Genomic DNA, 27,477 nt, shown 5'->3' with positions numbered 1-27,477 from the left:
TAAGGAAACATTAATATTAAAGGTAAGATGCTATAACAGACTTGCACATTATCTTTTTTCAAGTATGCTTTGGGTTTTTTGTTTTTGAAGAGTGGTTATAATTATTCTGTGAAGTAATAATCAAAGGTGAACCTAAACCTTTCTCTGTGAATTGGTTGATAAGGTGTATATGAAACTAATCTTTTTGAGATGTGTAATAACCAGTCATCTGCAATAGCTATGTGAACCTTAACGTAAGTTCTAGAGTACTCTGAGCATGTATTCCAGTAAATGTTAATGTTCTCCTTCTCGTAGGTGCAGTTTTCAGTTAGTCATGATATTGTACGATTTTTTCCAAAGACCTGGTTTTGCCCAACAGCTGTAACAGCCAATTTGAAGTCATTGCAGTTCATCATAGCAATGACTACTGAGGGACTCTTAAAGTCAGGGGTTATTCACATGCTCTATGCATGCATGAGATATTCCTGTATTGGAAGTCCTTGAGGGAAGAAAGAAGGAGGAAGCTGCATGGGTAGTCAGGATACACCAACAGCTGCCTGCTTCACTGCAACCACTTGAGTAGATCGTGGTTCCGTCTCACCGTCTAGTAAAAGGAAAAGTATCATCTTCTGCCCAGTTAGCTCATAGGGTTAATAATTTTTCTGTTCCTTCTAAATTAGGCTGTATTTGTAAGACTATTGAGAGGTGGGGTGGTGAGGAGCTGTAGTAGGAAAATTGAAACTCAACTAGGAAAACACCATTTGGGGCTGTCACTTTCTGGCACATAGCATCAGTGTCTGACAGAAGAGAAGCAATGGAATCAAGGTTTTGGTTTTGCTTGTTCTTTCTAAATCGGAATATTCTTCTGGAATAGCTGTGGATGCTCAGTTGTTTTTGAAGGAGGGAGTCTGTAGTGCTCTGATTTCTTGTGTATGTTTTTCTCCGCCCCCCCCCCTTAAGTGCACATTGAAGGAAATAACTTGCAGCATGAGATCGCTGAAGGTACACCCAGCCATCACAGGAATGCCTGGTATGAGCCCTCTCAGAACACAGCCTAAGCCTTTCTCCTTGCTGATTGGCATGGTCTCTGCTGCCCACATCTCAACCCTTTCTTGAGCACAAATTGCTTAATTAGGATAGAGTGAGGTAAACATGAGTTTTGTGATAAACATCAGTACCAAAGAGGAAGAATTAGTCCTATTATGACCTGAGAAGGGGTTTTCAATTAATCTGTGTAAGGTAGAAAGTTTAACTCTTTATAGGAGAAAGCCCTTTTAAAAGAGTTTAACATGGCCTGTAATTCTCTGTGGAACGTACTACTTTGAGTTTTGAACTTTATCAATAAACCTTTGTGTATAAGAAAACTAATATTTTGGATTCGCATTTTGCATTTTTTGCTACTATTTATCAAAATGTAGTCGCATCTGTTCTCTTTTCTGACTTAAGTCCCTCTAAAGCTTCAGAAACACCTCAGCTTTGGTGTTATTACTGATACTGTTAGTAGGAGTTTATTAACACTATTGGAGTTTTGTTTCTTTTGAGAATAAGCAATGAAGATCATAGACTTGTGTGGAAAGTATTATATATGTCTAGTCAATATATGAAATTTGCTTTTTAGTCTTATGTACTGTGAAATTTTTAATCTTTAATGGTGATTTCAGTCTTTTTCAGTGTTGTGTATGGAGTCATGGTCTAGAGGTACTTTTTAACTACAAATTCTGTTAGATTGTTAAATGTCTTTGTCAATAGAAGGGAGAATAAAATACATCTGTGCCATATGTGCTCTAAGTTGAGCTGTACTTAGGTATAAGTTGCCTGTGTTTTTTTGTGTACTGGCAGTACAGATTATGGATACCTTTTCTATACCGGTAATACAATCTGGTAGCCACTGAAAGAGTCCATTTGTGCAGCAGTGGTATATGCCTTATTACTATGACAGGCCTTAGTTTAATGACCTAAGTGTTAGTAAGAGAGAAGTCCAAATGTGGATTCACTCCATAGAATGGATCCTTATTCCTTTCCTCATAATTTTTGGAGTAAATGAGGCATTGACAGTATTTTTAAATATGTAGTGCCTACAATATGATTAAGATATTGATGTTAAATCACTTTTCTACAACTCAGCAAAACTGCTGATTAGAAAATTGAGACAATTGTTTCACTAACCTACAGAAGCTGATATATCTTATGTTTAAGAAATGCAGTCCAATTGTACTAGTGTGGCAGCTCCACTCAAAGGATTTTCAGGATCCATGCTAGGAAAGATGATTTGTGCTAGCAATTAAAGGGGTCTTGTAAGAAAGATGGGGACAAACTTTTTAGTAGGACTTGTTGCTACAGGACAAGTTGTAATGGTTTTAAACTAAAAGATGGTAGATGTAGACTAGGTATAAGAAAGAAATTCTTTATGATCAGGGTGATGAAACACTGGAACCCAGAGAGGTGGTAGATGCCTGTGGTGGGTTAGGCTGCTCCGTCAACTATACCCTACACAGTCCCCCCTCACCCTCCCCCACCCCAGGGATGAGGGAGAGAATCAAAGAGCAAAAAGAAAAGAGACCCGAGGGTTGAGATAAAAACAATTTACTACTACCGCTACCAATATATATAGAGAGAGATATGTACAAGGATAAACATATACAAACAAGTGATGTACAGTGTAATTGCTCACCACCCCTTGAGCGAGGCCTGTCTTGTTACGAAGCTGCAATCCTGAAACAGATGAAACTCGATACTGTGATCCCGGACGAACGGGAGGTCCCAAGACAGAGAAAGCACTCTGAGAGCCCGAAAGTGAGAGTCCCGGAAGGGCAAAAAGCCCTTCTTTCTGGCTGACCCTCACTTTTATACTGGGCATGACGCTGCATGATATGGAATACTAATTGGCCAGTTTGGCCCTCAATCTTAAGTTCAGGTACAAATCGTAAGGAGAGTCGTGGACCCCTTGTCCTGGTTATGCTTCCTCCTTATCCTGTTGTGCTCCTGCACGCTGGCAAGAAGCCGGCAAGCTGAAAAAGTCCTTGAGACCTCAGTGCCAACTATAAACATCAGCTTGCTGTCAACATTCTTCTCAGAGCGAGCCTCTGAGTAAAACTAAAACACGGAGCTCTTCTAGCTGCTAAAAAGAAGAGCTAACTCTGTCCCAGCTAAAACCAGGACAATACCCCATCCCTCGAAATGTTCAAGGTCAGGTTGGATGGGGCTCTGAGCAACCTGACCTAGTTGAAGATGTCCCTGCTCGTGGCAGGAGGGCTGGACAAGGTGACCTTTAAAGTTCCTTTCCAACCTAAACTGTTCTATGATTCTGTGAATTAGGAGAGCTGACTTCATTTTTATGAAAAGCAATATAGAAGCATGAACTACTGTGATGTGTTTGTTGCAGAAAAACTGATTATCAGGCTAATATAGTTTAATTAAATATGCAGTAATGAACTATATCTGAATGACTGATGCTGAAGTTAGGAGTGCTGGTCTTCTGTTTTTCTGTTGAGTGACACTGTTCTGGCAATTATTCATCTCTACAATTTATCTGTTAATAGCTGTAATGAGCATAACAACTGTCAAAGGATTATTATCTTTTTCAGAATAAGGGTATTGCAACATTATTCTCATAGCGAATCCCAAACTAAAACTGAAGCAGAGTTCTTCTAGCTGCTAAAAAGAAAAATTGTGTTGCAACCAAAACCAGGACAACTTTTCAGGTTTCAGTTGTGAGTCTTTGTTTGTATGTTTTGGGATTGCTTTTTTTTTCTTCTATTTCCATACCTGAGCTGTTGTGGAAAAGGGACACAAAGCATATGTATAAAACTACAAAGAACTGTTAACCAATGGGTCACAAGACACCGTGCTTTTGGATGTCCGTTTATTGAGTCTGACAGATGAAGGGAAGGGAGATGGTAGCCATGAGTAGAGTCCGGAAGCACGCAGGGGTGTAGAAGCAAATGTAAATAGAAAGATTATTGGAACAAGGAAAACATCGTCATGCATGTATGTCTGAGAGATCCTCCTTTAAGCCCAGTCTGAACGTGGTGTGAATTTGATAATGACTTAGAGGTGAATATCTGTAGTCCAACTAAGTCTTTTAGCTCTGAAAGCCTCCAATCCAGTCTCTGATATCAGACAAAACGTTATCAGATGTGTACAGGTTTTCATATTTTCTTTTCTTGGAAAATTTTTATGGTATTAAAAGAGTATCTTGGGAGAACTTTGTGAAGCAAAAGTTAAAAAAAAAAAAAAAATATTCTTTCCTCTCTCTTTCTTTTCCTCTAGGATCTCGTCTCCGCCAGGAGGACTTTCCACCACGGATTGTTGAGCATCCTTCAGATGTGATAGTCTCTAAAGGAGAACCAACAACTCTGAACTGTAAAGCTGAAGGACGGCCAACTCCTACTATTGAGTGGTACAAGGATGGAGAGCGAGTGGAAACGGACAAGGATGATCCGCGCTCCCACCGCATGCTGCTGCCCAGCGGATCTTTATTTTTCTTACGTATCGTGCATGGACGCAGGAGTAAACCTGATGAAGGAAGTTACGTTTGCGTAGCAAGGAACTATCTTGGAGAAGCTGTGAGTCGCAATGCATCTCTGGAAGTGGCATGTGAGTAGTTTTATATTATTAGTGCTGTGTAAAACTTTATAGTTGCTTTTATGCTGTCACCCAGCTCTTGCACACAGTCAGCAGTCTGGGAGATAACAAATGTAGATAAGTATGGCATTTTGACATTAGCTACAGCTCTTAGCCAAGGCATTTCTACATGCCTTTATACAGTAGCAGTGACCATACAGAATACATGATTCGTACTGAAGCAAGGTTATAGACAGTGTATAATCATGATTGGCACAAACATGGACAAAGGCTAATCTTCCTCTAAAGAATAATCTAATTTTTAAATCATGGCTAAAGTTGGTTATACTGAAACTAATGTGGAAAAATGCCTATCATTTAATATAAGGTGCACTGTCTGTTTCTCTTTATCTTGTCATCTGTTACCTCAACAGAAGCAGACAGCTTCTTGGTGAGTCATGTTCTGTACTACTGGAAACCTCAATATACGCTCCTCTATCATAAACCCGGTACAGGCCTCATTCATTATGTGAATGGCAAGTGAAATTGTTGGCCATTTCTCATATCATCCAGAGCAGTCTTATTCTTTATCGATTCTCTTTGTCTTAACAGAGAAGTTGTCATGGCTTTTTCAGAGGCCACCAGGCATGCATGATCTGCTTCCAGTAGAGTTAGCAGAGACATTCATTATATTCACATAGAAAACAAGCTCATCGTACATAAAATGCAATGTGTTGTATATTATTCTTTGCTGCTCAGTTATTCAGAATAACAACTAAGGATAGCTGTGTATCTTCACATAAAGGTGTACTTTAGTAGAGTTATGAAAGTCTTACTCATGCTGCATGTCAGTTTTTGCCACACAGGTCTTCGTATGGCAGTAGTTTCACTAAAATGTGTTTGACTGAAGTAGGGCTTTAGCACAAACTTGAATTGCTTAGTTGATAAAGAATGGATATAAGTACATGTTAGAAGGTATGTTGGTTTAAAGGGGAGGGAAAAAAATGAACACAAATCTTTATTTCTGATGCAGTCTGCAGAATTTTATAGCTAATGTTACGTGATCTTGAGGCTTCAGTCTTCTCAGAAATTGCAGAAAATACCATTTTTTAAATATTTAGATGGTGGTGTAGGCAAAGTAGAACGGATCTGTTCATTCTCTTTCACTTGCCGTAACCAAGATTTAGAACTGTTTCCAACAAAAAATGGTAACAGTTTTGGCACTTGTTCAAGGCATGAATAAATATGTATCTGCCAATAAAGGCATCACAGAACGTTATTCAGTTTTGGTAGGTATTTAGGAATCGAGATGGTGACCAGTGTAAGGAAGGCTGTAATTTGGGTAAGTATGACTGTAGACCAATTTGCTGGATTATTTCTGTCTTTGTATATGTGTGTTTTAAACTGTTGAGAAATCTTATGAGAGAGGCATAAACACTTTGAAATATTTATTGCAGTCCTGTTGAGATGCAGACATCTTCTGTCAAAGTTTAGGAGATAGTTCAAGTTATACCTGAAGTCATCAAATTAAAGCGACTGATTGTTTTGAAATTTAAAGGTGCTCTATATTTTCTCAATTTTCACTGATGCCTACTTCAGTGACTGCTGAGAGACTCTTGTTACAATATTCCCAGTCTCTGGAGTAACTGTTTTAACAACTGTAGCTGGTGGCGGGTCATGCATGAACTGTATCTGAGATAGTAGAAGACTTGAAAAATAATTAAAGTGTGTTTCATCGTCAGAGATATTTTAGAGTAGGATCATAGAATGTGAAACCTGAGATCTGAAACCATAGCCAAGTTTTTTGTAATAGCAATATGCACCTGACACCAGATTATTTTACTTTTTTCATAGCTTTGAAATTTAACTGGCTGAATTCCCCAATTAAATGGTTTAGCAGTATAAAGCAGGCACTCGTGTTCCACTTCAACAGTGCTTTGTCTTTCTAAAGAAAAGAAAGTCTTCCTAAAATTAAAAAAAAATAATTTATACATTGCTTGTTTACTTAGTTTTAGAGATATTGTTGATTTATGTTCAATAAATGTTTTAAAAGCACATGGCAACGCTCAACATGTGTATCAAAGGCATCCTCTGGAGCATGATGACAAAACTGCCCAGTTTCACGTAGTATTGAGACACTTTTAAATATGATTTTTGGTTCTGAATCAAGTTTTCAAGTGACTTTGAAAGAGCAGTTATTTTAAGACTTTTAACCGTTTTTTCTAATGTCAGCATTTCTGAACTGAAGAAGATGGGCAGGTCTGTAGCAGTCCATTTACCCACTGGAGAAATGAGTTGTTGCTGACAGCCTGTTGTCAGCAGAGAGTCCTCATTTGAGTGTTTTCAGCTGCTGCTGAAAACGGTTGAGGTGCCTGGATCCTGTGACTGTGTCCACAGGAGCTGGGATCAGCCCCATGCTCTAGGGTCTTAGTTGTGCTATCTGTAATCGTGTTGAAAACTGCTCTTTCCATACTAAGCCAAGCTGTTTTCATCACCAGAAAAAGGATGGTTGTCCTTTGCTGACAACAGGGTTTTGGATTATTATCTGACTGTAGGTGGCCTCAAATTGTGTCATCAGACAAACTGCTGCTTTTTACAGGTTTAAAATGTTTGAGTCTTCTGGTTTAGGGAAAGAATCAGTAAATTGCTTTACTTTGCTTATTAAATTGTCAGTCACCAATAATGTTCACTTGCAACTTTTGAATGGTTTATGAAGAAAACCTATTGATTTTATGCATCTAAGTGTGTTCATCCTTATGCATTCAGATGATAAACAGTGTTAATTGTGGTTCTTTCTCTTCTATTTCTGCCCCTTTCCTGCCATGGCCACCTGCCCTAAAAGCACTGGGATTGAAAATCTTTTGATGAGTCCGTGTTTATGTGTGAAGACAGAAGGAAAACTCTTAAGTGAAATTCAGTTGGGACTTAGTGATTCAGAGTGTAGTGTGGCAGATCTTGAATGCAGTTGTTTTGCCCTTTGTTTTTTTGGAGTGACTTTTTTGCAAGTTGCTGAAGTTCCTAAGCTCTTTTTTTGTTTGAGTAGCAGTTAACACCTTTCCCAAACACAATGGATTTAGGTACCAGCCTATCCAAAGCATTTAAGTGTACTTTTAGATCCATGCCTATTCAAAGCATGTACATACAATCAAGGGTGGATATTTTTGTGCCAATGTATTCCTCAAAAGTTTCTTTGTGCTAGTGAAACTGAAGAACTGTAACATAGGAAGTTACTTAAAGAACATCATTAACATACAGAATATGCTTTTCTAATTTTTTTTCCTTTAATTTAGAATGTCTGCATTCCAGAAGACATTTAGGAGAAATAGGAATTTGTATTTGAAGGCACAGTTTAAGATTGTTATGAGTTATTCTATTTCATTCTTCTTTTAATCCATTAATCCATGGTGTGCTTTTTGTGGGTTACTTTTTTCAGTAGGAGCTTCCTCAGAAGGAAAAATAATGCCAGTGCTAGCAGCATGACCATACTTCCACTGTGTATGTGGCAAATTCTGATGTAGTATTTGTATGTTTTATGGTTAAATCATTAAAAATAAATGTTCTAGTACTGAAACAACTATGAAGAATTGCATTCAAAAGAGCAAAACATCTTTCTTTTGATTTTGTGTATTAGTGGTTTTTTTATTGAAATTGAACAAGGGTTGGCATTATTAGAAATATGTTGATGCTCAGATTATCTTGGGAGGATTTTAGAAAGGGAAGTAGGCTTGAAATAGTTTGATCTTTTATGTAACTGCTTTCATATTTGAAAGCCAGAAGTTTTAAAATAAGAGCACAGATTTTCACAATGTACGGATTGACACAGTTCAATTGGTGGCGGAGTTTTCCAGTGGGACTATCGGGAGACGCATTTGCAGTAAGGACTGCAGCTAGGGTTTCAGTTGCGAGCACCGGGACGCCACATGTGAGCGAGAGAAGGAGCACGAGGGCCCGTGCTCTGGCTCAGGCTCTTCTGATCCAGCCCGCGTCAGTGGCAGCCCCCGGAGATGGCAGCTGGAGCCCCAGGTGTTAAATATGTGACAGCAGCTTGATCTATCGACCACTGTAAGAGGGGGCTTTGGCCTAAATGAAAATTCATGAAAAATTGATGAAGTCCCCAGATTATTTTTTTTTTCCTTTTTCCTGTTCCAGTGCTGTGCCAATGCAGCGAGGAGAGATTAAATGAGGTGTTGAATGCTTTAGTGGCAAGGAGGTTGTGGTTCAAAGGTCAGGGGTCAAGGGAGGGAAAAAAGACCAATTTTCTACCTTACTTTCCTTTAAAAGAAAACATGAGGCTTTTCAGATTAGCTGGGATTTGCTACCATTTTAATATAAGATTAAACCTCAGGAATATTCGCAAGTAAGATTCTTTTCTGCATGGGCTGACAAAGGGTAGGAGTGTGCAGGTTGGTGCTAATAGAAAACAGTGGAAGACTGAGTCATAATTCAATAGGAGAACCAGAAATAGATTGAATTTTGTAATGGCAGTATAAATTTGGGCTTCCATCTTTCTGAGTCCGTGCTTGAACTGAAGTCATTTAGCGAAAGAAGAGGTCTTGCATTATTTATATGTCACAGATTGCTTGAATAGCAGGCTTTGGAAGACTCCCCAAACATAATCATCCTGTTTATGTTAGATCCAAAGCTGAATTATGTTTTTTATGTGTAACAAGAGAGGTTATAGTAGTACACTGAGTTTAGTGTGAAGAGTCACAGGTGTATTCCAAGTCAAGCATAACCCAGATCTTAAACATGGGTGACAGTAGTTTTGTAAACAAAACAGGCATGTTTTAATATTCAGTGAATAAAGGCTGAGAGATATAAAATATATGTTACGCAATCATCTCTGTACCATAATGCTAATGTCCATTTGCTGGACCATGTGCAAAAGGCTGCAATATGTTCATAATAATGGAGTTGTTAATTTTGTTTGAGTATTCAGGGTAACGACCACCTGTAAAATAGGATAAAAAAGAACACAATGTGTGGGACTGTAAAACGGGTTGATGATTTTGATTTTTTTCAACTAGTTTCTGTTCTACATATGACTCAAATATAAAAATTGTTATTAATTCTGTTACTGGTAATTTCAAAGTCTAATTTACTTTGGGGTTACTTTCACATGTGGACAGAACATCCTGTTCCTTTACTTAAACCCCTCTTGCCCTCATCCTTCTCAACAGAGTGTGAAAAGCTTCCTGTCAGAGCTGACAGTCTTTTGATCTCATCAAGACAGAAGTAATTATTGTAGAAATTGAAATGCTGGAGACTGTGGTCCTGTGGATGAGCCATATCAGGCCATTGAAAAGCATCATGCTTTTTCTTACCGTATGTTTCTCTAAGAAGAAATATAACAAACCATGGCTATCATCACAGCACACTTAATGAAAATACAGTTCCTCTCGTAGAAGACAAATAAATAAAATCGTATCTGATTAGATAATCAGGGAAAGGCAGATTTTGTAAGATGGGGGAGTAACAGCTTCTCTGTACTTCTGAAGCTTGCAATAAGCAACTTCTGTTGATTAGGATGAAGCCATTGGGAATACCATTGCTTGAAACCATTGTATGATACAGCATTTCTGTACAGGACATAATTGAATTCTTACAGTCAGTATTAGAAATTAAAGAGGTTAATAAATACCAGTGAGTGAAGCCATATCAGATAAATCTCATCATAAAGTTGCCTTTTGAGCCAAAAAAGTAGTTCTGATTGTTTACTTGATTAGTTTAGTTTTTAGCTGAGTATGTCTTTCTACTGCTTCTGAATTCACTGGGATAAGAAACCTAGATATTTGAGAGGGTGTGATTTTTGTACCAGTAGCAAGAGTGAACTAAAATTTTTATGATAGAGGTGCTTTTAGTCAGCATAAACTAAACTGTATCTCTTGTCATTAACACATTTCTCACAAGCTGTTTAAGATTGTGCTTCTGCACTGATGCCTTTAATGTGGACAAAAACAATACTTCCCATCGTCATCCACTAGGATTTAGACAGGTGACTGCATCGTTACATCTTCATTTCTTATTCTTTGAGCTTCACTTGGACATGCAGATTTAAATATTTAGTTCAAGGCTAAAAATGCTAATGACTCCTCACATTTAAGGTGTAGATCCGAAAATATTTAACATGATTTCAAACATAACATCGAGCTGTACAGTGCCTGTAGGTTTCTCCAGACCTTGTTCTTGTTCTCCCTTTTCCTTTTTTTGCTCTTTTCATACTGTGGTCATCTTTATAATAGATTTTTTTGGTAGGTACTCACAGCACAAAGAGCTCTAAAGAAAGATAGGCAGGTTCGCACAAAACAAGCAGGTATGGACAACAGAAGTGCGTTCGTTGTGAGCACTTCAGCTCAGCTGGTTATGTGTGCAGAGAAAGGTACACCATCCCTGCGAAAGGTTTCCTTAACAGCTGGAATTTGGTTCCACTATGAAATAATTCTCTCAGAACTGGTTTATATGTTTTTGCAATGTGCTCTGTTACACTGTGTAGTCATACAGTCTAGCATCATCCCCAGCATTCCTGTAGTAGAAATAGTTTTTCACATCCAGAGATGGTTGGAGAAACTTTCTGTAAGATCTCTAATTTATTCCTTGAATTCTTCTCCCCGGGATTGACACTTTTTCCTCATCTAAAAGAGAACTTTCAGTGTTACATTATTAGAAGCTATTTGCAGTGTGCTCAATCTGATTCTGCTTCTAATAATTTCTTGCACATTTCCTTGTTTGATTTTTATCGACTTCCTTCTTCCTCTTGCCTTTGATTTTATTTTTTTTTTTAAGTCAAATCCTGCGTTTATATACCTTTGAATGCTCTACCTGATAAAATGTTGAAAGCTAAGGAACTACTGATGACTTTACAGAAACCTTGAAAGAGATCAGCTATTGGCTAATCTGTTAGTGTACATGTCATCATGTACTGGGGTGTTTTTTTTTTGGTTGACGTTTCTCTGATTTTTAGTTCATCTGGGAAATAAAGGAGAACAAGATAACACTGCATTTTTTAAAAATGTTCCCTTTACTCAGGAGCCTATAAGCACTATTTCAATGTTAATTGAAATATTAGCGATTGTTGGCATATGCTGCAGACGTACTATTCTGCAATGTCAGATAGGCTTAAAAAAAAAATACTCATTTGAAGCAGTACTTCAGAGCATTCATTTGCAAATGTTGCATAATCTCAATTCTAACAAAGTTCATTACCATGGTAGTAAACAGTCATTATTAGACTGGGATTGGTGGATATTTTATATATACACATATATATGTATGTATATAGTTTTTTGTTCTGATAATCATTATACTTGTTTGAGGACACCAGAATGTTGTTATTCTTCCTTAGTTTTGTGTTGTTTTTTTTTCCCCTCCTTTGTTCAGATATGTTCTTTACCCTGTTCCTGTTCTTAGAGGACTAAAATTTAGTCATGGCTTTGGTAATACTTTCACTTCAAATGCTCCAACAGATGTTACATTTTGAATAAGTTTCTAATATTCAGAATTTATATAGGAAATAAAGTGGCGGTTTTGTTCAACTTTTGCTTGAATTTTTCAAGGGGCAGTGATGTGATAGTTTGGAAATTGCTTCACCATGTTAAAGGAGGCACAGTTGCTTTCTGCTCTCAGATCTGTCTGCCACTGTACAGAGAGATGTAGAGATGTATAAGAACTGGATCACTGGGAACTCTGTACTCTACACAGATGTATTTTGTAATTCCATTCAGAAACAGTTCAAACTGCTTTGAAAAGCAGTTTGCTTGCTTTCCTCTCTATCCCGAATGATCCCAAAGCTCACTTCATTCCCTGTTTCTGTTGAAAGTCTGTCTTGCAACTTAAGTCTTCCAACAGTGAGAAAAATGGTTCTAATGTTTCCAATGTAAACAGACATGCTTTATTTATGCTTGTTCTTGTGATCTGATTTTCCTTCAGTTGTTTTATCTCCTTTGTATTTATAGACCAGAGTGATAAGCATCTCATCTGTTCTATTGCTAAGTTAGAATCATAGAATAGTTTGGGTTGGAAGGGACCTTCAAGATCACCTGGTTCCAACCCCTCTGCCATGGGCAGGGACACCTTCTGCTAGATCAGGTTGCTCAAAGACGCATCCAACCTGGCCTGTAACACTTCTAGGAATGGGGCATCCACAACTTCTCTGGGCAATCTGTTTGTGTTTCATCACCCTTATTGTAAAAAAATTTCTTCCTTAGATCTAATTTATTTACTACTCACTTTCAGTTTAAAGCCATTACCCCTTGTCTTGTCACTACACATCCTTGCAAAAAGTCCCTCTCCAGCTTTCTTCTAGGCCCCCTTTTGGTACTAGAAAGCTGCTAGAAGGTCTCTCCAGAGCCTTCTCTTCTCCTGGCTGAACAACCCCAACTCTCTCATCCTGTCTTCAGAGGAGAGATGGTCCAGCCCTCTCATCATCTTCATGGCCCTCCTCTGGACCCACTCCAACAGGTCGATGTCCTTCTTGTGTTGAGGACCCCAGAGTAAAACACAGTACTCCAGATGGGGTCTCATGAGAGCAGAGGGGCAGAATCCCCTCCCTTGACCTGCTGGCCACACTTCTTTTGATGCTGCCCATGATACAGCTGACTTTATGGGCTGCAAGTGCACATTGCCAGCTTATATTGAGCTTCTCATCAACCAGCTCTCCAAAGTTGTTCTCTTCAGGGCTGCTCTTAATCCATTCTCCACACAGCTGGTACTTGTGCTTGGGATTGCCCTGAACAATGTGCAGGATCTTGTACTTGGGCTTGTTGATCTGCATAAGGTTCATACAGGCCCACCTCTCCAGCCTGTCAAGGTCCCTCTGGATGGCATCCCTTCCCTCCAGTGTGTTGACCACACCACACAGCTTTATGTTTTCAGCAAACTTGCTGAGGGTGCACTCGATCCCACTGTCTATGTCGCCAACAAAGATGTTAAACAGCACCATCCCTAAAACCATCCGCTGAGGAATGCCACTCATCACTGGCCTCCACTTGGACATCAAGCTGTTGACCACAACTCTTTGGGTGCGACCATCCAGCCAGTTCCTTATCTACCGAGTAGTCCATCCATCAAATCCATGTCTCCCAAATTTAGAGACAAGGATGTTGCGTGGGACAGTGTCAAATGGTTTGGACAAGTCCAGGTAGATGACATCAGTTGCTCTTCCCTTATCCACCAATGCTGTAACCCTGTCGTAGAAGGCTACCAAATCTGTCAAGCACGATTTGCCCTTAGTGAAGCCATGTTGACTGTCACCAATCACTTCCTTATTTTCCATGTGCCTTCGCATAGTTTCCAGGAGCATCTGCTCTATGATCTTGCCAGGTGCAGAGGTGAGACTGACTGGCCTGTAGTTCCCTGGGTCTTTCTTTTTTTCCATTTTTAAAAATGGGGGCTATGTTTCCCCTTTTCCAGTCGGTGGGAACTTTGCCAAACTTCCACAACTTCTGAAATATGATGGATAGTGGCTTAGTGACTTTAAACAAGTTAAACAAGAATAGTTAAACAAGTTTTAAAAAACTTAAACAAGAAAAGCTCTAGTCTTGGAAAATATTTACTTTTTCCTAGTAGTCGTTCTTCACCTATTCTAATCTGCATTCATTTACTGAGACATGGTTGGGTAGATTGCATATAATATTTCAAGGCTTGCATGCTGTGCATTATGAACTACTGTTAATAAGTACCTGCGTTGTTCCCTTATCTATCAGTCCTGTTTTCATTTTTAACTTTTTTTGAACCATTTGGTAGCTTAGAGTCATTCTATAGTAATTTCATGCAGGTCTTTCTCTTTCTCTATAATTTGTAACAGATGAACTTCTTTACAGTAAACTTCCCTGTGATCAGTTCGAAAAGCATATGACCTTGCACTTGCTGTTATTGCACTTCATCTAGTATCTCCTACACTAGTCTTCTATGTTATCCAGTTCTTCCTGTTTAATGTGATCTTCCTGTTGGGTCCTGCTGGGCTTGTTGCCTAATCTTGTATGTCAAAGTGGAAGGTAGCCTTGGCATTTAAAATTGTCGAATTCTTAATCCACCTACATCTTGCTGGAGGTCTTTGCTTCTACCGATTAGACTTGAACCTGTCTCTTGCCTTCCTCTTATGCAAACTCATTTGATGAAATAAATGGGAAAGAAACAAGTTTCTGTCACCCTATGAACAGAATACCAACCCAGCAAGGCTGAGTCATGTAACATTGCTTGTGGGAAGGAAGTCATTTCACTGACTCTCATTCTGCCCTTGTTAGAATCTCGAAACACCAATCCATACATGAGAATCTGAGGAAAAATATCCTCGGTTTAAGTGGATAAGGTGAGTAGCAATTTTGCAAAAGAATTTATATTGGTTAATCTTTTGAATTATTCTTTACATCATAACGCATGCAAAAAGTTCCCCACTTGCTTTATACGTAACACGTACAGAAGTATAATTTAGAAGAATGTAGGTGTGGAAAAAGAACAAAAGAATTAATTGCAACCCTCTGACTTCAACTTTTGGAAGTAATTATGCAGTGCTATATGTAGTGCACTTGGTGACTGGCAGTGTTATAAACCCCTAAAGCTGTCAGATAAAAGGATGATCACTGTATTTTAACAGAGACAGATATTAAATGGAACTTTAGGTGCGGTTAGAATATGAGAATTCCTGTTTTGTCCACAACAGCACTGTTGACATAGTTATATAAAATTTCTTAGTTTTTTATTTTATATGGAAGAAATAAGTTTGTGATACTGAAAGAAATTAGTGTCCTCAGGACAACTTTCAGTTATTTCCATGATAAATGTAAATTCTTCACAGGTTTTACATGCATATATAGCCTTTGGAATATGCAGGTTATCAGCTGTTAGTATGAAGAGATATTTTGGTTCCAATATGGTCACACAGTGGCTTTGAGAATGATACTTTCATTGTTTCTCAGTTTTGAAAAACTGGGACTGTAATCTCTTTTATATCAGAGGCAGTATCATAATGCTCTACTGGGTCACATCAGTTGGTCCATATAGCCCAATGGTCTACCTTGGATAGTGACAAAGACAGACACTGTTTAGGAGAATATGCGAGCTTATACAGTCTAAATGGCTCATTCCCCTCATGGGTTCTGAGAAAGTATGATTGTTTTTCTTGGTCAGAATGAGAAAAAGGCACAAGTAGTGGAAAACCTGTAGTAGTTGAAAGTATCTGGTATGGATTAAACACTATCACCTTAGTCATTGAGGTATTTATCTTTACTGTAAGATTGTTTTTATGAAATAAATACTTATATAGAGTGAAAAGTTTCCTTTCTTACTCTGCACCTCACTTTCCTCTTGAAGTATAGGATATTTAAAATGTTTTTAAATTAAGTTGATAACAAAGCCAATATGAGAAGTACAATTTAGGTATAAATTAGAAGTTACGGAAGCAAACTGGAAAGTTAAATGAACCTTTTCAACGTATGTCAGGATGGCTTTTTCTTCTAACAAAGCATCTTGGTTGCTCAAGAGTAAATGGAGAAAAAAAAAAAACCTTTAAATTATTTTTTGAAAGAATTTCCTTTTGCGTTCCACGTATGTTGTTTCTCACTTCTTTGTATTTAATTTATATTTCAAATTTAGGATCAGCAACTAGAAATCGTGTCGTCCTCAAGCAGTCTAATTCTTGTGTTGATGAAATTATGTTCATTCTTTAGATTGTCCAAACTGTAGGCTACTTATCTCCCCCTCCAACACTCAGCTGGGAAAGGTGACTTAAGCCGCTCTAGGTGCTAAAGCTAGATCAGTTATGTTTTCTGGGAGATTCAGAGCCATCTGTTCAAGGTCGTGTATCGTGTTGATTGCAGAACCCAGGGGTAGAAGCCAAATCTTTGGATTGGTAGTATGATATCTTAAGAATATGAGGGATATTTTTCATTTTATTTGTCTCCTGCCTACGTTGATAAACAGGTGACTTCCCTCATGCTTCTGTTCAGATTATGTTCTCATTTGAGCAACATCGGATTCTGAATATATTAGTTCCTGTAAATTTTGGACTTCTTAATAGATCTTTTATGAATGTAAACTTTGATTTTTATCAATCTTATTGAAAGATGTGGAAACATCCCCCCTTCCCCCCCCACCCCCAGCCCTGAGCACTGAATATAAATAAACTTCACAGAAAGTGAAGACCTCAACCACAAAACACCCACACCCCAACCCCACCCCAAAAGAGCCAACAAAATAAACCAATTAAAAAAACACACGATAGTGGTACAGTCTGATCTGCAAATTGTAGAATTACTTCTTTCCTGACCAGTGTCACTACTCTAAATTATTTCTCCACTGAAGCCCACCCATGCTTTTACATTTGTTGTGAAATTGAAAATGGGGAGTTTGGGACAAAGCCTTGGCTTTTTTTATCTGGATTTTTTTTATCAGATAACTTGGTCAGATCATAAGGACTTGTTTTCATTTCCTAGAATAAAAGGAATAAAAGCTTGTCTCTGAGTATTCTTTGTATAATTCACTTGGTAATTTTGCCATTCATCAAAATATTTTGACTGATTATCATAAATACACTGTGTATATGTGCAGATCTAGGTTTATATGTCACTTTGCTCATTACACACCTGCATACTGAACAAATGAGAACTTGGTTTCTGTCATATTAAACTCCTTTCACAGTTGTTTTGTTCCAGTGCTGCAGATGTGCTTAAAGATTGTTTAATAATACTAATTTTCATCTCTCTTGGAAATAATTTCTCTTTTACAGAATGTTTCATTATGAGGAATGAATGTAAAAAGTAGGAGTTAGGAGCTATGAGAAAGGAACAGTTTTGAATCAGCAAGTCATCAAGTTTCTAACAGTGACATACAGAACTGGTGAACAAACCAGATACACTGTGCCATGTATTTACTAATAACATTTATTTGCTAAACCTATGGGAATATGAACTCTCAAATTATAATGAAGGTATGAGCAATATTGTTTAGGACCTGTACAGTACACAGCTATTTAACTATCATATGTATCTTGTATTTATTATAATGTATATATGAAAAAATACATGTGTATATATGTGTGAAATACATAGACATTATAAACATATCTCTTAAAAAGTAGGCTCTATCATTGATGCACATTAAAAATCCTGAGTAGTGGTCATTGTAGGGGTTTTAGTGTCATCTGTCACTGTCTCTGCACTTCAAAGAAGCTTCTTTGTCAGGCACACAGTGTGTGCAATACAACTGAGGTGTAAAATGTAAGTATTTCCATCCACTCTCACTGTATACTAGAGCTAGTCCATGACATTTTGTACTCTTTTTGCTCCCTTTCCATTGCCCCAGTACATATGCAAATAGTTACAGAAGAAATACTAAATTGATATTTTTTACTGATTGTTTGTGGTCCTCTCTTCAGCCTTCATGCTTCTACTGTGATATCTGAGATATTAGTAAAAAAACTTTTTTTTTACCTTTATGTAACCGCGTAGACTAAAAACAACCCTAGCAACTCAAGGGGCAGTGTAAGTAAGGATCTGTTCTTGTTTCCATACATAGCATCAACTGCAGGAAATATGTGTACGCTTGTGCCAGCTGTTTTTCCATTGCCTATCCCAAACTCCTCAGTTGAGGTGACCTCTGAAGTGCCTGCTACAGTGAGTGATGGAGTTAATGAGATCCAGCGACACCATGACCCTGACCTCCTCATGGCCTTGGTTGCACTCATCCATCTTCCTAGCCCCACAGGCTGTGATGTGCTGTGTGGAGACAGGATTAAACAAGTGTGAATAAACAAGTTCAAAGCTTTCTGTCATGGCTGCCAACACAGAACATCAGGAAAATGAGACGTTAATAACCCAATGCTGAGGAGGCATGTTGTTTTGCCATAGGAGCACCTGGGGAAAGTACCACCTTCTATGTCATCAGTTTTTTTGCATGCCAGGAAAAGTTTGCTTAAGACTTCTGTGAAGGGTGCAAGATTTGGCCTGCCATTCTTCTTAGTCATGAAGCTGGCAGCAGCCAGACCAGAGGTAGAATACACCATCCAGAAAGGTGCTGAAAAACCTGCTCTGAAAGTAGCATCCTTTGCTTGTATCGTGTTATTTGGGTTTTGGTTCATCAGAAGTGATTGGAAGGTTGTTTTTGGTGTGGTTTTTTGTTTTGTTTTGATTTAACCTAATCTATTTACAGGAAAAAACAGTCTGAGGTGTATTGCCAAGAGTATTCTATTAAGGAAAATCTTACAAGTGGAGTTTTGTACTTTGTCATAAACAAAACTTTTTTCCTATGATTTCAGGTTGAATCTGTATCTGTGGGTAGGGTGCTGAGGCAAGATACACTTTCGTGACAGTGGTTTAGTTAGTGTCCGTCTTCTCTTTGTTACGACACTCTCTTTACCCTGTGGCATTTCTTGATCAGTTAACTTGTCGGTGATTAAATACATTCATTTAGTTCAATGGGTCAGAGCTGTTGTGGTGGCTAGAAAATTACTGATGGATTATCAGTTTCCTCACCTCTGACATCCACCCTCAGCATAGTTCATCATCTGAGAATTCATAACGCATTTGCCTGAGCAATAACATGCTCAGCTACCTGTGTGGTCATGGATCTAGATATTGGGAATGTTGTGTTCAGGATTGATAAAACAGATGTCACAGAAATTAGAAGGGCATCATCTTTTTTCGTGATAAAAACACCCATTAGTACCAACTACTGAGGAGTATGCTAGGGTCAGTAGTAATCTTGGTAAGTTACAAAGCTGTAATTCACTGATACTTATCTTTTTCTGTAGTGTTTCAAGAAATAAAAGTGCTTTTCAGAATTAGAGGAGCTTTGACTTCAGAGTAACTGGATGCTTGTGAGGCAGAAAATATGTTTTTTGAAGTCTAAAACTAGCAAATTCATACTGAAAACAGTTATCTTTTCAGAGACACGTATCTCTCATTCTTGTTAAGAAGTAAATCATCTTATTCACTGACAGCCTATTTAAGATTAGGATTTTTTTATAGAGTTTAATTCTGAAATTACTGTGAGTAAGCCCAGTTGGAGATGGTGCGTTACTCTACTTCTAGGTTACAAAAATCAGAGACTTCATATATTGAAATTTGTGACAAAACAGAAGGATGCCCAAGAGATCTAATGAATGAAGAGGAAGAACCATTTTAGACACCTGAGCATGTCAAGGTTAACAAAGTAACAGTGGCTGTCATAGTGGGGAAGTTATTCTGCCAAAAATTTCTGTAATATTTGAGATCCATGTCCTCAGTGGTTTCTGTTGTTGTCTTCATCAATTTTCTTTATATCTAGTTAAACTAAAGAGATTTTTGCTCTTCTTGTGGGAGTATTGCTCTGTTCATTTGTCTACTTGATCACTGAACAGAAGATCCTTCAAATATCTCTGACTTCACAGAGGTTCAGGGAGCACTCATTCCTTCTGTATCCTGATCTTTAGAAAATAATTACTTTTTTTTCTATTTATTTCTGCCTGTTTTCTTGTAGCATTATCTATTCCCGTAGCATCTTCCCACCACATTTCTACAAATCCTTTTCAAGTGTGGAGCATAGTGTTAAATATAGAGCTAGTCTGAGATTGCATATGTATTCAATAACCAGATGTCCAACAGTTCTTTTATCAGTTAATTCTTTTCATTCCACGGAAAAAAATTGCTACAATGTGGGAATGGCTAGTCAAAGAAAGTTGTACACTTTAGCCTGTGGTTTTGCTGAATAATTCTTGTGTTTCTCCTTTGAGTTATGCAGCTCACAAAGAGAGTTATTTTTCTACCAGTCGTGCTACCTGTTGTGTACAAATAATAAGAGATGAGGAAGATGAGGAGAGAAAGAATGGTAAATGACTGGAATGAAAAAGAAAGTGCAAAGATTGATTAAGAAAAAGACTTTTTATTCTTCAGCAGTTAAGGCCCTATGGTAAGATTTTTCTTTTTCTGGCTTTATTGGAGCATCTTATGATTGTTTTTTGGTGTTTTTTTTTTAAATTATTTCAGAGAGAAAAACAACTAAAGTTGTTATTTCCTCCTGATAGTATATCCTTATTTTTAGTAAACACTCAAAATGTAAAACAAGATTAGAGGGCCTGGATTAAAGGGAGCTACCCTCCCTGGTTATGAAATAACTTAATGTATGGAGCAATGTTGGAAGATAGCAGTTACAGAATATCTGCTATATCTTTCTTGTTTGTTATGTATCATAGTTCACTGGAGAGACACTTAGTATGTAGGTGCATTTCTTTAATTTAAGGGATGCTGCTGTCCTGTAACTTTGCATTTACTTTTCCTGTAATGTATACATCTTGAACATCAAGTGATACTTAAGTGTCATTTTATAGGGTTTGAGTAGTTACCTCCTCCTTATGGCGTATTTTGTAGTCTTGATAATGAAAGAATAAGAGGTATAGTTTTTTCAGAAAGTGTTGCAATGTGCAGTTTGTTTCCGTAGTGGAACTGGACATCAACTTAGACTAAAGTTAACTGCTGCTGAAGTAGGTGTGTAACAGCTGCACAAAGGGATATAATATGAGCGTGCTATCCTACTGTTACCATCTCAAATACAGTGTTTTCCTTGGAGAAATACTTAAAAATGATGTATTCAACATGCCGTAGGTGACTTGCAGAGTAATGCCATTAAAACAGCTGAGAAGTTTATACTGCACCTTAAATCTACTTATGTATAGATTGATGAGTTGTTGGTGCTCCTGTCCTAAGGTCTTTATTTTCACAAAGTTGTGTGTACCCACAAAGACTAATCTTGGTGTCAAAATGACATACAAAGCCCAGTCCTTCCAGCAGATGCTTCATTTAATGCAGGTGAAAACATGCAAGTGATTTCAATCTAATTTCAGTAAGAACTTTAATAAAGAAAATAAAATATTTATAAATAATACAAATAGTACCATCTTCTTTGCCCAACTATCAGATATACATCATGTGCTATAAAAGTACTTAGAAGTATAAAGGGAATAACGGACATGATTGCTTCAAAATCAAGTCAAACAAATGTCGGTTCCAAATGGCTGCATATTTAGGAAAATTATGAAAATTAACAGGGGGAAAAATAAATACCCAAAGAATAAGTATCAAACATGTTTCCCCCTGGCATTTCATAGCACTCCTATGTTTCCTATGTTGTGAGTGACTTGTGAAGCAAATTTATCTAATACTTTTTTGGGATGTTGACCTCAAAGATACAATTGAGCGTAATGATGTATTATGTAGTAGTGAAGTGAAATCTAACATTAGTAAAGAAATTTCAAGTTTATTTATTATCATTATTCTTCATCTTGCAAAGTGGTCCAGACAACACAGCCAGAATGAGGTTTCATTGTATGTGGCTTTGAGCAAATATGACTCTTAATCTATAACCCACTGGACTTCATAAAAGATGATGAGGCAGTTTTTAGGGAAGTGTTATTTTTATCATTTAAAATGTACTAAAGCTTCTGTATTGGCATTACACCAGCTATTAACAAGTGTCTTTATAGAAGCAAAATTATTTGGTTTACTTCTGTAGTGGGCTAATAGGAATCATAACCCTTAATTCTTACAGTTCTTAATCTAGTGTTTTATTTCTGGGAGGCTCAAGAGCCTATTTCTTTTCCTTTCCACTTTTTTTGGTCTTTGAAGTACCTAACTCCCGGACTACTTTTAAATCATAAACAACTTTAGGATCCATTTAATATAGCAGTTTCACAGAGACATCTTTTAATTTTAAATAGTTTAGAAGTATGACATTTGAAACCTTTAATGTTATGTGCAGCCGAAGGGGAAAAATGCTTTGAGAAGGAGGTAAAATGATTGATTTTTTTTTTTTCTTTTCCTGTAGAATTATAAACTAAAGATTTATTACTAATACTAAAAAAAAAAGTCAGACCCAAACCTTATAGTCAGTGCTTGTATCAGTTAACCAATGAATGGATCTTGTTCAAGTTCTTTCGTGGATTCAAAATTCTGTCACTATGAGAATAGAGCTGAGTTAAAGCTTTGTAGAAACAGACTGCAGAACAAAATTTCTTCTTTTTATTCCGTTTGTAATGTCCGTTGTAGAACGTATTTGCTAATATAGTTTTTTATTTCCTCCTTTTAGCTGGCATTCCTTCCAGATTTTGCTCAGAATAGATGAGAAAGTGCTATGGTTTCAGTTCTTTCTTCTGCGACAGAGTTCTATGTATTACCACCCCTGTTTTACAAATTGTTCGCCAATGCTGCTTTATCTGAAAAGAGTTTGTGAGGCTGAGTACACTGCTGGTGTGAAATACTAGAATAACGCTAGTACAGTAGGTAGCTATGAGACCTTCTGATCCTGTTGACATAAGAGCATCGATCATTGGATATGATTAGTGTTTAACTCCATGTGCAGCTTTGTACATGACTCGGTTCCTTTAGCCCAGATAGACTTTACGTGCACATGGCTGCTTATTTCCTTACATGTCTGCAAAAGTACCTCAGAATATATGCAGTACTTCAACTGACTTTTAACCCAAGTTTGACATTTGACTTGCTTTAGAGTTGATAATATCCTTTTGAGATCTCTGCCTTATAATCAACCTCATTAATTCTTGTGACTTCTCTTGTTTCTTTTTATTGACACATAAGATGTATTATTTTAGAAAATGAATTCCAGTTCTTTGTCACAATTCCACGTTAAAAAAATGAAGCAAGGTTAGACTACACATATGCTTATAACATGACAATAGTTCTGCTCTTTCACTGGGAGAAGCATGCAGGAATTATCAAGTTAGACCCTAGAATTTGCATCAATTGTTTTGATGTCAAAGCTGCCATATTAATATTCTTAGTTTTCCATTTCAGTGGTTAAGTATAATACAGATCAATCTAATGAGGTTTTAGGTACACTAAGTACTTCTCGCTTTTACAGCTGTATGATCTTGAGTTAAAAATAAGCTTTGTAAAACATATAGTCATAACTGATAAAAAACTTAAAGTTTTAAATAAAAGCGGAGTTTAATCAGGAAGGAAATTAAGTACTTAAAATTCGTCTGATTTTCTTAAAACTGACCATGCTATCTTTGTATTGAGAGATAGTGTTTAAATCTTTATAAATTCATAAATTTTGTTTTGACCAAATTTTTAAGTGGCTTTTGGTGGGCCTAAGAATGAAAACTGTTGTTACAAAAGAGAACTATCTCTAACAGTTACTGGGGTAGATGATGATCATTACTCTAATATCTAGTTGTGTTACTGTATTTTCCCACCTAAATACTAAGAGGAAAAATAAGAAAGCTTCCTAAAAATGAATTCAGTGCTTGCATTGTTAAATTTGGAGCTGCAAACGCAAATCTTTCTCAAATTTATGCTAGGATGTTAATTTTTTTTATATTATAGACTAACCCGAGGCTTTGTTCAGTATACTGTGTTTTACTAATATTACAAGCTTTAAAGTATATTTTTAAAAAATAAATTCTTGTGATGTTCCATCATGACAGCACAACAGTCTGGTGAAATAATGTCACAAACCATGTCTGATGGATTTAAATTGAGTATGGGTGGCCTGCGTTTCCTTTTTCCTAACTCTTCTCCACCTTACAGGTCCTCAGGCTGGTATATGCCTACATTGCCTGCATTCTATATATGCAATGTAGACAATCATGGACCTTTTGGTGGTGGTCACCAGCCAGGAGCCACAGGAAAATATGTACTTGGAAATGGTGGTGGTTTTTAATATAATTAAGTCTGAAGAGGAATCAACAACAGAGAATCAAGCTCTGTCTCCTAAATGTAAACTATGAGCAGTTTTGATGAATAAAGTGACCTATCTTTCTAATTTACTACTTCTTAAGAAATTTAACCACTCTATTTCCTTATGAGTCTCTGTGGAAACACTTTTGAACAGAAGAAATGTAGGTTTTAGACAGTACATGAGTATTAATTATGTATTTTTTTTCTGTTTTCTTTAGAACTTTAACAGTGTAGAAGATAGTTATTTTGCTGCTACACATTTTTATTAGGGAGTAAGATACTATTGGTTTATAGTAAGCTATTTAACATTTTAAAAGACTCTTTGCTAAACTTCATTTCAGTAAGAGTCACATGTGTAAAGATAAGCTAGAAGTTATTTTGTCTTGTTATGGCATGTATGTTTGAAAACAAATACAGTGTAACTTCCAACAACTGACACTTCTTTCCAAAGCATCTTTGAAATGAACTAGCCTAGAATTTTGGACTATCTTTTACAAATTTACTTTCGGGTGAGAGTTCAGTTAAAGAAAACTTAGAAGTTCATGGGAGCAGGAGGGAGGGTGATTCATGCTTCTAATTTTCTATTTCTGACCATTTCTGACTTTTGATTAGCATGCATGTTCCAGAGGCACTCATGGCTTCTGTCGTGCTAGATCTAGGTTGCTCATAGAAATATCAAGTCCTGACTTGTGTGCTGGGGTGCTTCAGTATGCTTGGATCTCAAACCTTAGGTTGCAAGCCACCCTTTGAATAGTTTAGGTCAGCAGAAGCAAAAGCAGGGCAACTTCATTTGTAATGTAACAGTGTAGATCTGTGCTTTTTTATTTCGGGTATGGCAGAGGCATATTTGCCTGTGTAATGCACTTGTTTTGGACAATGTGAAATGAAGTATTTGGTTATGTCTGTGGAGGTATGTGTTTTATATATAAAAATCTCACATCTATATGTAGATAAAAGGTGGCCTGTGAAACATGAATTATGCTTTATTATAGTGGTGTGTAATTGTATGACCATGTACGTCATTTTCTGATGGACCAGAGTCTGAGTGCCCAAAACAGATAGTGCTTAGTCATTTTTTGTACCTAGCTTGTTTTTCATTTTCTTAACTATAACGTTTGCTATTTAGAATTGTTATAGTTCAGGGAAGAAAACACACAGTACTTACATAATAATGAAACAGATACTTCAAAATTTTTAGGAAACTAATGCCTTTTTTTTTTGCCTACCTGATGAATCAAGATACAGATGTATGAAGCCACTTTTGTTAAGATCACTGAATATCACTTGATGATCATCCCCTGTGTAGGGATTTGATCCTTGGCATGGATTTCAGCAGCTTTAAAGCAAAAGATAAAAAGACATAAAACCCCTTGAAAACTTACACAATGGCAAATTACTCTTTTATGAAGCCTTATCGGGGCCATAAAAGTGGCAGTATGACCTTTGTGTGTCATGAAGAAACTTGGTCACATTTAGCCAAATGGTGTACCATCGTTCAACCTAAGCACAGCAAGCAAAGTATTCCTTTAGAAATTTGACTATATTCTCTGAAGAAGAGAAATTCTAGAGACCACGGTGAAGTTGAAGAAAGGCTTCATTTTGTGTATGCGGCTTCCAGCCATTGTACACATTTGACCCCCAAATGACAAAATAAATGAAAGCTGCTCTTCAAAGTAATGCAATCAGTTCAAAAATATTGTGCTAATAAAGTTATAAATTCTAATTGAAAGATTTATGGCAATCCATTTAGTTGTTACTAGGTTATTTGTGACAGACAGATGCAGAGTAACCTGATTAGAGTCAGCATTGTGATGACTTGTAACTGCAGAGGAGAATAAAGCTTTAAACCATTGTCATAGCCCATTCTCTGAGATGCATTTGGAAGCTGATTTAAAAGAAAATATATGACCATTAAATGTAGGTTTGCATTGGGTAGGTTTGCCCAATGAAAGTGCTAAAATGACTAGCAGGTCTTTCTTTACCTGAGTTTTAATTCATCACTCAGTTTTGCAGATAGATTTAGAAGACATTCTATTGAAACCCTCCTTTCAATATAACATGAATTTTTTCCATTCATTTTATATTTAATATCTCATATTAGGAAAAAATAGTCTTAGTTCAGTTAATAACAGAAATGCTACTGAGGAATTCTTTTGCATTTGATGAACAAACTTTATGAAAATATGCTACCTATATGGACATACCCTTGAAAAATATAAAAGCAGTGCTTTTATTCACACATCTGTATAATTTTAATTGGAGGAGCTTAGCTTTATTGGAACTAAACAATAGTTTCATAGATGCTACAAAGAGAAGGAAGCTAGCTGTTGTCTGGTACGTGTTCCTAAAAGTAATACCTAAAAAATGGACATTGTTTTTGTACTTTCTTTAAGATATAATATATTCTTGTATTGACGCCCTTCAAATCATTCTACAAGTGAGAATTAATTCAGTTTTGTATTTGTTTGACCTATTTATCATAAGCAGGATTAATTGGCAAAAGAATACACTTTTGTATAATCAGCAATAGAATGTATCAAGTTTTTTAATAATGCTGTAGTAACATGTATTGCAAAGCCATTCCTAGTCTTAACTTTGGTGTGCTTGAATGCTTTGGCACAATAAAGCAATAAAATTATCCAAGCTCAGGCTTATGGACAAGTGCTGGTCTTAGCCTTTCTGATTAATACAGATCTTTTCCTGTAATATGTCAATTTATATTATATTCAAAGTTATAATCAAAATAGATGTAGTAGTTACAGCTGTCAAAGGGGACTATTTTGATAGAACTGCTTTTGTGTTGAGAGCTAAATGATTCTTATGGCTCTAACATTATAGAATAATATACTTGCTGGCATTCATTTAATAAACTCTCTCTAATGCTATAGGAGGAAATGCTAATTTACCAGAACATCTGAAAACAGCGGGTAAACTGTAAATCTGATCAATGAATAGATTATTAAATTCTGCGTTTATGTAGAGTAGGGAGATTTCTTCGGCAAGTTGCAATACTGATTAATTTCCTGTTAGTACTAACTAGTAAGTGTATTAAATTACTAGGAAATACCAAACGGGAAGAACTGTAAAGTATGTCTATGATGATATAGTTTTGTAAATATGTGTATGTTTGTGTGTGGTACATATATATTTATTATATTCCAGATTATTTCTGTCGTTTTAAGGTTATCTGCTCTTTTTTTTCAAGATAAGACTACTCTCTGTTCTCTATCACCATACCAAGTTGTGATCATTTCATTTGAAGAGGCCATGT

At 36.8% G+C, this 27,477-nt stretch overlaps 1 protein-coding gene across 1 annotated transcript in view; it reads left to right on the top strand.

The window, feature by feature from the left end:
• Positions 1-27,477, top strand: part of ROBO2 (roundabout guidance receptor 2) — a 442,630-nt gene that overhangs the window by 47,111 nt on the left and 368,042 nt on the right. Inside the window, exon 2 of the mRNA XM_086631322.1 lies at positions 4,249-4,575. Within this exon, the coding sequence (XP_086487448.1) occupies positions 4,249-4,575 (327 nt within the window). The remainder of the gene's footprint in view (positions 1-4,248; positions 4,576-27,477) is intronic.

The sequence above is a fragment of the Tauraco erythrolophus genome, chromosome 1 (assembly GCF_009769465.1).
Source record: "Tauraco erythrolophus isolate bTauEry1 chromosome 1, bTauEry1.pri, whole genome shotgun sequence".
In the NCBI taxonomy this organism is placed as follows: domain Eukaryota; kingdom Metazoa; phylum Chordata; class Aves; order Musophagiformes; family Musophagidae; genus Tauraco; species Tauraco erythrolophus.
This window is presented reverse-complemented; position numbering and strand designations above follow the sequence as displayed.